Here is an 11,128-nt window from a genome sequence, read left to right as displayed (position 1 = left end):
TTTTTTTTTTTTTTTTTTTTTTTTTGAGACAGAGTCTCGCTTAGTCGCCCAGGCTGGAGTGCAGTGGCGTGATCTCGGCTCACTGCAAGCTCCGCCTCCCGGGTTCACGCCATTCTCCTGCCTCAGCCTCCCGAGTAGCTGGGACTACAGGCGCCCGCCGCCTCGCCCGGCTAATTTTTTGCATTTTTAGTAGAGACGGGGTTTCACCGTGTTAGCCAGGATGGTCTCGATCTCCTGACCTCGTGATCCGCCCGCCTCGGCCTCCCAAAGTGCTGGGATTACAGGCGTGAGCCACCGCGCCCGGCCCTAACTCTATTGTTGACTATTAGTTGAATTAGTTTTAGGTGAATGGTTATCATGGCTCTTATAACTACTGTCGGCGAACTCTCTTCTAGAGATAGTACAATCTCTTTTGTATAGCTGTATTATTGTTAGAAAGTCCTTTCTCCTCCAAAGGGCAGACATTTGATTCTGTGATTTTCCCCAGGGATCCTAGCAGTCCAGATTACATTCCTTCCTTTGGAGGAACAGATGGCCCCCCTAATTGTGAGGAAATGTAGAATGGCCTCTTCTCTGGGCCCCAGAGGTTGCAGTTCTCTGTGGTGCCTCTGGGACACTGGGAGACGCTAGAATTGTCCTGGAGAAGGGCAAGAGATAAGTGGATCTGGGATCTAGGAAGAGGAAGGAAGCCAGTCTGGAGGATAGGTGGATACAAAGCACTTTGAAATTAGTTATTTCTTTGGTTCTCATAGAAAGCAGGCAACACAGAGGTTATTCCTATTTTACAGGTTCAGAAACTCAGCCTAAAGAGGGACAGTGACTTGCGTGGGGTCACAGAGCCTATTAGTGTTAGAATCTCCTACTCCCATAAGAACCTATGGACTTCCTAGTCACTTCCCACATTCACTGATTTTGATCCCTGGCCCACAGTCTTCTCTACTCCAAGCACTTATCACCTACAGTTGCCCTCATCTGAAAGATGTTATGCTCTGCAGCCTCTGAACACTGTCTCCTGTACTTCAACCCCTGCCCCTATATCTGCTACTGCACCTCATTAGAGACTTCTCTTCTGACTGCTCCCTTTTTCAATCTGACATTTGCCTCCTGGCATCACTTTCTTTCCCTGTTGGTACCGTATGCTCCCTTCACATCCTCACGCCTTCTTTTGCTTAGTTTTCCTGATCATCCTCCCTGATACCCTCACATCATCAACCCATTAAATATTTGGCTTCTCTGCTCCTCTAACTAGGTTCTCACTTCCAACCGTGCCCAAATCCTAAACTACCCACTGATCAGGTTTTTCTCCAGTTCCCTACATTAGCCTTCCCAAACCTTCCCCTTTCTTCTCTTGTCTCCTACTCCCTACTCTTATCCCTCTCCCCCTGGACCCCCAGCCATTGGCCTTATCTCCTACTTCACAGGGCATATAGAAGCCATCAGAGGGGAACTTCCACAGGTTCTTGTTCCCTGAAACTCTGGGAAGGCTCCATCCTCTTCCTTCCTCTTGGTCATAGGAAGTGGTGTTTCTCCTGTCCAGAGCAAATCCCTTTACCTCTGCTTTGACCTCATGCCTTTCCTCCATCTCTGGGATCTTGTCTCACCAGGCATCTCTTCTCTCTCTTCTGGGTCCTTCAAGGTCCTTTAGTCTACTGGCCTCTTTCCCTTTTCCTGTCTATGAAAGTGCTTCCTTGACTCCACAACTCCCTCTGGATATTGTCTGACTTAAGCTTCTTTAAGAGACTCCTTGAAACTCACTGCTGTTTGACTCCTGCCTCCACTGCACCAGTGTGAAACTGCACTCTCTGAAGCTCCCAGAGATCTTCTAACTGCAAAACCCAATGGATACTTTTCAGTCTTTATCTTATTGGTGCCCCAACTGCATCTAACATCACTTCCCACTCTATCCTTCTTGAAACTTCCTCCCTTTTGGCTTCCTTGAAGCCACTTTCCTTCAAGCAGGCAGCTTGAATGTGGGTGTGATGGAGGCAGATGGCCAGATCCAGGCTTTCTCCTGTGCCTAATAGGTGTCAACTCTAAGTTATTAGGCGGTCTCTCCCTGGGCTGGGATCTACCTGCCCCATATGGAGCCAAGTCAGGTTCCAGTGACTCCTCTTTTATTGCTGATCTGGGCCAGACTCACAAAGGTCTGTGCCAGTTGCTGACAGTGTCTGTCCCTGGAGGAGGGAAGAGCAGAGGTGAAAGGGTCAGGTATGGGGGTCAGAAGGGAGGCCAGGCTGGAGGTTGTGTGAGGCAGGGAGTCCTGGGGAACTAGGGTGGGAGCTGGGAAGGCCAGAGGGCCCCTGTATCGGCAGGGCCTCAAAGTCAGAGTTGCTGAGGATGGCTTCTCGGAGCACAGACATCTCTGCAAAAGGTACATAGTCTGCTCCTGGGGGTGAAAACCAGTGCAGATGTGGGATGCAGGTAGGTGGGTGGTGGGGAGGTGGGCTGAGGGAGCGCGCTAGTCCTGGAGGGGATGGTCGAGGATGGGAGTGCCTTCCTCCCTGGCCTTCTGACTACAGACCCTGGAATGGCCCCCTGTCCCAGGTTTCTGCCTCACCGTGAGGTCTCCCTCCTCGTCGCCGGGTCCTCTGGGTCTCAAAGAAAGTCCCGTGTTCCTCCCAGCGCCGGTCACAGGCCGCACAGAGGAAATTAGACTCAAAACAGCCGCAGCAACAGCCTGGGGCAAAATTGCAACCAAGAAGAGTTTAGGAAATGGTGGTATCCCCAGGAGCTGATCACATTCTCATCTCTTCCTCAGTGACCGCATGCCCAAGGCTCTCATACTCGCTCCCCATCATTATCCCCAGACTGCATCCTATCCCCACCTACCCTGTTCCCAATATGCCTCTTGCCCTAGAAGTTACCATGATGCCTGCAGGGATGGGGCCCAGTGGCTGCATGTTCTTCGTGGCTGTGTTTGCAGCGACATTGGGCCCTCCAGGCCTTGGGGTCAAAGGTGGCCCGTCTCTTGAGCCAGAACTCACCCACCTCCTCTGGGCGTGATGGGATAAAGCAGAACATGAGGCAGCGGCACTGGCTCACCTTGCAGGGCACGGATATGTCTGTGGGATTGGGGATGGATGGTAGGGTTAGACCAGTATCTGATAGGACCTTGCCTTCTTGTGCCAACCCCATCCTCCATCCCCGCCACCCCCTACGCACTCAAACATGCTTTTTTTTTTTTTTTTTTTGAGACAGAGTTTTGCTCTGTCACCCAGGCTGGAGTGCAGTGGCATGATCTCAGTTCACTGCAACTTCCACCTCCTGGCTTCAAGTGACTCTCCCGCCTCAGACTCCTGAGTAGCTGGGACTACAGGTGCGTGCCACCATGCCCAGCTAATTTTTTGTATTATTATTATTATTTTTAGTAGAGACGGGGTTTCATCATATTAGCCAGGATGGTCTTGATCTCCTGACCTTGTGATCTGCCTGCTTCCGCCTCCCAAAGTGCTGGGATTACAGGGGTGAGCCACTGCACCCAGCCACATGCTCTCTCTCATACTTCCCAAGACATGACAGAGTACAGTTATTCCTCCACACTCAAGAGGGGCTGGTCAGTTCTCCCCTACCTGAGATGATCCGGTGCTCTCTCAACAAGTGTCCACAAAAGCATCTGGACTCATCCCCAATCCGGAAACAGTCCCATAGGTAATGGGGGCAGCGCCAGCCAATGTAGAGACCTAGGTATGCAGGATTAATAAGGAAAAGTGAGAAGTAAAAAAATTCTAAGCTCCCCCAAAGTGTTCTTACCTATCCCTTGATGGGGGTGAGGGGGTGGGGGGAACTTACCTCTCCCACCCACAGGTATCTTTATCTTCACCTGAAAGTCCTCACCTCTACCCCTTAGATTTTCTTTTTCCTTGGGATTTTCTCATTACCCCACAAGTGTCTTCAGTTCTCTTTCTACCCAGGATCCACTCCATCTCTGTCAGCCTGCCAGAGATGACTCAAGAGAGTCTTTGGTTTCTGAGCAGGAAGATTATAGATGAAATTTTGTTTGAGGCTGAACATGAATCTCACTGAGTTCTCTGTGACCACAGGGATTCTCATCTCCTCTCCTGATCCCACTAAAGCCCAACTTTGCTTTGTTTTCTTGAAGTGTCTAAGGTGAGGGAAAGGGAAGATGATTGGCCAAGTGTACAGACAATGGGACTGAACTTTGCTTTGTTTTCTTGAAGTGTCTAAAGTGAGGGAAAGGGAAGATGTTTGGCCAGATGTATGGACAATGGGATTGGCTCCTAGGTCCCGAAGAGGAGGAGGAGGTTGGATAGCCCTGGTGCTAGAAGGTAGGTGGAGGGTTTCCTCTCAAGTCTCCAGGTTGGTACCTTAATACCTTCCTCTGTGTTCCTGGTGCTATTGTCCCAGTGCCCTCTATGTACCTAAGAAGGGCTGCCAAAGGTTCTTCAAGGGTCAGGAGAAAGGGGTAGGTAGCAGTCATGAGCGGTGAAGACCAAAAATTATACGTTGTGAGGCTAAGCAAGGAGGCGTGGAAAGGAAAGTGAGGCTAAGAAGTGTCCCTGAGAGTAGGCACCAGTAAGAGGTCACAACCATTGAGAGCTGGTGTTCAGCAGTGAGGTCTGAATCCCTGACTTCGTGACCAGTCTTGAGGTGAGGGTGGTGCTCCTCACCATTCAGATTTTCTCATTCTCCATGAGAGCTGAGAGTACCCCAACTTCTAGCCAAGAATCCTGTATGAGGCCCCATGGAGTGGACCTCCAGGTGTAGGATTCTTAGTCCCAATTAAAGGCTCAACTGAAATGTCACCTCCACCAAAAAGGTGTCCCTGACTTCCCCTGTCTGTGTGGGCTCCTCCTCTTGCCATCCGTAGCTCCTTGTGCTACTCCCATCGCAGTACAGTGCATTATAATAGACCATTCCCTTGTATTCCTATTAATCCATGAGTTCTTCAAGGGAGCTGTCTTTTCACCCATATCTCTAATCCTAGTACAGGGCCTGGCACAAAATGGTTGCTGAGAGAATGTAGATTGCCTGATTAAACAAATGAGCTCATTCCTTCAAGAGGAAGAGAGAGCCAGTATTCAGGCATAACCCTGAGGCTCCGTAACACGAATAAGAAGAGTGGCATCATCTGGTCTTTGACTCTGGTCAGGGCCACAATTCACAATTCCGTGCCTCAGATTAAGTTTTCTTGTCTTACCCATAGTCTGTCAGGATCTAAAGCCTGTCTAGATGTGGCTTTTGGCTTTGCTGCTTCTGTCTTGATGCTGATTGCCTGTAGTGCCACTGCCCCCTTACACCAGGGAGGCTTTGTTGAGAGAGCAGGGTATAGGCAGTCACAATGCAGGTGGGCGGGAGCCAGGATTCCACTAGAGGAGTTCTGAATTCTGTCTGGAGTAGCAGGATACATTAAAAAAACAGGAGGTGAGGCCCATAGATCAAGGCCTGCTCGGAGGACCCGGGGAGGGGGAGTCAAGTCCAAGCACTAGTGTAGGAATCAGTGCCCAGCATTCAGATGAAGAAGACTGGAGTTTGAACAGGGAGACTGGTGACTATACTTCAGATTCTGTTACAAGTGTTAGTGCTCTTAAAGTGGGACAATTGGAAGGTGGCTGTGGATTCCAGTGGGACCCTCTACTCTCTGTCTTGATTCCAAACTCCCTTCCTGTTGTGGGTGGACAAGGCCTGGCGGAGGAGGAGACATTGTTTGGGATGCCGTTTTGATTCTGTCTAATACAGTCCAGTTCCACAATCACATAATCACATTTGCATGATGACATCTTTTTATGCATAGTATGGCTCCATAAAACACACAGCTGTCTTTACAGGAACAATGTCTCCAGCCTAGCCCTTTCTCCCGAGCTTCAGACCCATATGGCCAGCTGTCTACTAGATTCTTGGGCCAGCATGTTTCATAAGCGCTTCAAATGTCTTATGCCCAATTATTCCCTCCAAACCTGGCTTTCATCCTTTGTCCCCTGTTCATCCAACACATGCCTACCAAGCATCTACCCTTTTCCAGGCATTCAGTTAATGGCACCATCATCCTACCACTTACTTATGCCAAAAACTTAGGTGGCATTCCAGGCATTTCCCTCTCTCTTATCCTATACATCCAGTGTTCCAATGGTCAGTTTCACTTTGTTAGCTTTTATTTTCTTTTCTCTTTTCTTTCTTTTTTGACAGAGTCTTGCTCTGTTGCCCAGGCTGGAGTGCAGTGGTACAACCTCGGCTCACTGCAACCTCCACCTCCCGGGTTCAAGCAATTCTCCTGCCTCAGCCTCCCAAGTAGCTGGCATTACAGGTGCCCACCACCATGCCTGGCTAATTTTTTGTATTTTTAGTAGAGACAGGGTTTCACCATGTTGTCCAGGCTGGTCTCGAACTCCTGGCCTCAGATGATCCACCCACCTTGGCTTCCCAAAGTGCTGGGATTACAGGTGCAAGCCACCATGCTCGGCCTGTTAGCATTTCTTGAACCTGTCTACTTCCTAAGCCCATCTACTTCTTACCTGGTTATGACCAGTGCCTCACAATGTATTCACTTGCCTTTCCATACCTCCTCTCTTAGCCTCACAACTCCAGTCTTGTCTTTCTCCGGTCTAGCCTATTGCCAGAGTGATCTTTCAGAAACAGAAATTCGCTCCTGTTATTGTCCTACTTAAAACCTTCTAGTGACTCTCAGTTGCCCTCAGGATATAATTCTAGCTTTTAGCTTGGCACAGAAATGCCTACAGAATTCTGCCCTTCTAGAGCAGAGCTGGCTCTTCTCCCCCACCACTCTATGCATCAGGCATAGTGCATTGCTGTAGATTCCTGCTGTGCCTTACCCTATCATGTCTCATCTTACAGCACTCTTTACTTGGCCACCTCTTCTTACTCATCTTACAGATATCAGCTGAGAAGTCATTCCTTCCAAGGCTTATTATTCCTCAAGCACTCCAGATAAGATGCCCCTTTTTTCCTGCTCATGCAGCAGTCTAGGATAACCTTGATTATAGCAATTATTAGAGTGAATTATAATTATCCTATACTTATTGGTATCTCTCATTAGAGTGCCAAGTATTTTGGCTTTGAACCCCCACCAGCATTACCACTTCCATAGCTAGCTCAATGCCTGGCACATAGTTGGTGCTCAATAAATGTTTGTTGAATGAATAAAAACAAAGGTTACACTTGATATTTCTGTACACATCACATATACTGTTATGGACTACCCAGGACTCAACATCCCCACTATTAGGAGGGGACCTCAAATATAATTGTTCAGGGTTGAATGACACGAATTTCTTTATAAAACTTCCTGTTTAACAGGAAGATGAAGAAGTTCAATTTGAAGAAGAAAAAGAAAAGAAATACAGTGGCCTTGAGGAGTGGGGAGTAGACAGGAGGTTCTAAGAAGGGGAATGAGAGAACTGAACACATCCTGCTTTTTTTTTTTTTTTTTTGAGACATTCTGTCACCCAGGCTGGAATATACTGGCACAATCACGGCTCACTGCAGCCTTGACCTCCTGGGCTCAAATAATTCGCCCACCTCAGCCTACTAAGTAGCTGGGGCTACAGGTGTGCACCATTATGCCTGGATTATTTTATTTTATTTTTGTAGAGATGGGGTCTCACTATCTTATCCTGGCTGGTCTTTTTTTTTTTTTTTTTTTTTTTGAGACGGAGTCTCGCTCTGTCGCCCAGGCTGGAGTGCAGTGGCCGGATCTCAGCTCACTGCAAGCTCCGCCTCCTGGGTTTACGCCATTCTCCTGCCTCAGCCTCCCGAGTAGCTGGGACTACAGGCGCCCGCCACCTTGCCCGGCTAGTTTTTTTGTATTTTTTAGTAGAGACGGGGTTTCACCAGGTTAGCCAGGATGGTCTCGATCTCCTGACCTCGTGATCCGCCCGTCTCGGCCTCCCAAAGTGCTGGGATTACAGGCTTGAGCCACCGCGCCCGGCCTGGCTGGTCTTTAACTCCTGGGCAATTAAGTGATCCTCCTGGCTCAGCCTCCCAAAGTTTTGGGATTACAGATGTAAGCCACCTTGCCAGCCAGAATTTGCAAGAAAATAAGAGTAGCCGAATATGTTAATATAGCAAACAAAGTCATTTCAATGCCTGAATTGAGACTGGGAAACAAATGAGATCACTATGACTTTCTTGGCTCGGTGGCAGGGCGGGGGTGGGGGTGGGGGGTCAAGGGCAGCGAGGTGGAGGGTTCCTGCATGGGAAAGGGAAAAGTAAATTTCATGGAGGAGGGATAAGCATTTAGAATTACTTGGTTGTCTTTATATTTTAGGCCTGTCATCATAGCTCTGTTCCCATCATAAAGGGAAAGGAAGTATGAAGGACCGAAGTAAATGTCATAACATCTATTGAATTCAGTCTAGAAAGACCTGAATCCTTATAGCAGGTCAGGGTGGCCCTCTTACTGAAGGTAATCCCTATAGATACGAATTTCCATAACACAGGTAGACATGCTCATGCACAGGATGGCATGTTTTTACAAGTTCATCTGTACGCAGCATGCCACTAACAGGACTGTCAGGAGGACTAATCGTAGGCTGAGGCTTGGAATCAGCAGGGCCAGAGGACACAGCTCTCCCCTTTAGTAACAGAACTCAAAGCTTTTGGGCACCCAGCATGGGCCTGGCATGCAGGGGTGTCAGCCTTTTAATGGAGTTCCACCAAAGGGACTAAGGTCTTTGTCATGTCAGAACAGCAAGTCTCCTGGGGACTGTCCAGGGTCCTGGGCCATCTCTGCTTTAGGGTCTGTAGGCTCTCTAGGCCCTATATCTGGGGTGGGCCCATGACCCTTCTGTTTTTAATAATTTTAGTTCAGCTACCTGTTTCTACCTGGGCTTTATATGAATCTCCCCACTTTTTGTCTGCATCCACCCTTGTATTCCTTGGCCCACTTGCCTGCTTCTTTTCCACACAGGTGGTACTGCCATTTCCAAAAGGGGCAGCTATCTGCTGAATGTTCAGGTTCCCAGATCTTTTGGATTAGAGGATGCCCATGGGCCTGTCACAGGCCTCTGTAAGGCCACATGGGCTCACCTGTCTGGATGGCATTCAGGGCTGCATCCTTCTCCCACTGGAAAAGATTGTTCACCTGAGCACCAAACTCCTCTCTATGCATTGCCTTAGCCACTTCCACCAGCTCTGTCTGCTTAGCAGGGACCACTGGGCGGGCTGTGTAACCTAGGATGGGAGGGGATGAGTAACCAGGGGGAAGTGAGAAGGCCCTAAAACTAAGAGAAGGGGCCATGTCCAAGAGTAACCCAGTCTCCTCCTCCTGGGGCAAGTCAAGAACAGTGAACAGTAAGTAGTGAGAACAGGACAGGGGAGAGGACAGGTGCAATTACAGCTAACTCCTTTCTTCTTCTTCTTCTTGCCTAGTTGGTGTCCAGGTTGGGCTGTGTGATCAGTGCTGTCACTGGCATCTACTCCCTTTTCAACCTCTCCTGCTTCTTCCTCCTGCTTTTCAGATGCGTCCATTTGGACCTGGGCTGAAGGGCCTGAAGGAGAGTGTTCTGGAAGGCTCTCAGATTCAGAGAAATGGGTAGACCTCCTTGTCCATGGGACCTCATTGGAAGAAAACTCAGAGGAGAGGTCTTCCTTCAAAGTATCAGAGGAAGACAGAGAGACATAGTTTCGTGATTGGGGAGGAAGAGTAAGGTGTTTCTCTGGTACCACTGAGATGGGACTATCCAATGAAGCCTCATAGGTAGGGGTCCCTGAAGGAGTCTCAGAGATGGAAGGCTCCTGATGGATTTCAGGGGAATAGGCCTCTAAGGGGATCTGGGAAGGGGATGGCACCAAAGGGGATTCAGAGGTATGGGGCTCTAAGGGGGTCTCAGAGGTGGAAGGCTCCAAGAAGCTTTCAGAGATACGGTTCTCCTGTAAGTCCTCAGCAGAGGGGTCCTTTGAAAGGGGGTGCTCCTCTGCATCCATGGTGGTATGAGGCTCTTCTGTGATCTCATCTGCTTCCATCTAGTGGTAGAACAGGGTACAGGCTTCATTAGTTTGGAAATAGAGGGCCTGTAAGTCAGGGCACAGCCCAGGGTTCGCAGTGCATTATGGAATTTGGATAAGATTCTCAGTGCACCTGAGATATCAGAGGGAAACAACATGAACTCTGGGTCTTAGAGTGTGATGCCAGAGGGTTCACCCATGTGTCCAGACCTCATATGGCATGCTGCTGTGGCTTGTTAGGGAGGTGGAACTTAAAGATTGAAAGACTGAAGTAGTTAGAATCTCATCAGTAGATGGTAGCAGAGAACCATGTCCCAGGAGGGAGTCTGAACACCGCCACTTGGCCAGTCCAAGAGCAGGGTCCTTGGCATTTCGTAAAACCCTGGAGGTCAGACCATGGAGTTTTAGAGACTGGCAATACCAAGCCAAAGTTGGGGTTGGCTCCTGAGAGTGCAGGGGAATGCTATGTCATGTAAGGCAAGACTCTGCACGCAGCCTGGTTTTGTCTAAGCACCACACACATCTTCCTCCCTTAATGATGTCATTCGTGTTCAAAGCTTCAACTACTTCCCGTTGTGTACCAATGACTCCTAAATTCAAATTTCTAGCTCAGACCTCTTTCAACCTCTGTACTTCACACTCATATCCACCTGTCTGCTGGCCTTCCCTTCCCTTCCCTTCCCTTCCCTCCCGTCCCCTCCTGTCCCCTCCCCTGCCCTCCCCCCTCTCCTCCCACTTCCCTTCCCTTCTCTTTTCTTTTGTGATGGAGTCTCGCTCTGTTGCCCAGACTGGAGAGCAGTGGCGCAATCTCAGTTCACTGCAACCTCCGCCTCCCGGGTTCAAGTGATTCTCCTGCCTCAGCCTCACGAGTAACTGGAATTACAAGCATGTGCCACCATGCCCAGCTAAAGTTTGTATTTTTAGTAGAGACGGGGTTTCACCATGTTGGTCAGGCTGGTCTTGAACTCCTGACCTCAGGTGATCTGCGCCGCTTGGCCTCCCAAAGTGCTGAGATTACAGGAGTGAGCCACCATGCTTGGCCCCTGCTGGGCATTTCTAACTGAGTGTTTCCACAGGCATCAAAACTGAACTTTGGGAATTATCCTAGTCTTCTCCTTTTCCCTTAGACTCCATCTTCAAATAGGCACCAATAACTGTATTTCCTATCTTCTAAATATTCCCCAAATGCATTCTCTCCTCTCCCTTC

At 49.1% G+C, this 11,128-nt stretch overlaps 2 protein-coding genes across 2 annotated transcripts in view; one reads left to right on the top strand and one right to left on the bottom strand.

The window, feature by feature from the left end:
* The window catches only part of TMEM8B (transmembrane protein 8B), a 43,611-nt gene that overhangs the window by 3,032 nt on the left and 29,451 nt on the right, over window positions 1-11,128 (top strand). The window contains exon 2 of the mRNA XM_025360425.1: window positions 194-284. The gene's annotated coding sequence lies outside the window, so the exon portion shown is untranslated. The remainder of the gene's footprint in view (window positions 1-193; window positions 285-11,128) is intronic.
* FAM221B (family with sequence similarity 221 member B) lies at window positions 2,098-9,939 on the bottom strand. The gene is made up of 6 exons (XM_025360426.1): window positions 9,342-9,939; window positions 9,004-9,147; window positions 3,570-3,680; window positions 2,865-3,062; window positions 2,558-2,677; window positions 2,098-2,174 (listed from the first exon to the last, which is right to left on the bottom strand). The coding sequence occupies exons 1-6, from the start codon at window positions 9,937-9,939 to the stop codon at window positions 2,137-2,139; spliced, it is 1,209 nt and encodes a 402-aa protein (XP_025216211.1). The 3' UTR covers window positions 2,098-2,136.

The sequence above is a fragment of the Theropithecus gelada genome, chromosome 15 (assembly GCF_003255815.1).
Source record: "Theropithecus gelada isolate Dixy chromosome 15, Tgel_1.0, whole genome shotgun sequence".
In the NCBI taxonomy this organism is placed as follows: domain Eukaryota; kingdom Metazoa; phylum Chordata; class Mammalia; order Primates; family Cercopithecidae; genus Theropithecus; species Theropithecus gelada.
This window is presented reverse-complemented; position numbering and strand designations above follow the sequence as displayed.

Excerpts from the sequence above, each read along its gene's own strand:
- FAM221B (XM_025360426.1), bottom strand. The coding sequence starts at position 9,939 with ATGGAAGCAGATGAGATCACAGAAGAGCCTCATACCACCATGGATGCA. Across the intron at positions 3,681-9,003 it reads CCTGAATGCCATCCAGACAG|GTCTCTACATTGGCTGGCGC; the intron begins GTGAGCCCATGT and ends CTGCATACCTAG. Across the intron at positions 3,063-3,569 it reads AGAGCACCGGATCATCTCAG|ACATATCCGTGCCCTGCAAG; the intron begins GTAGGGGAGAAC and ends CCAATCCCACAG.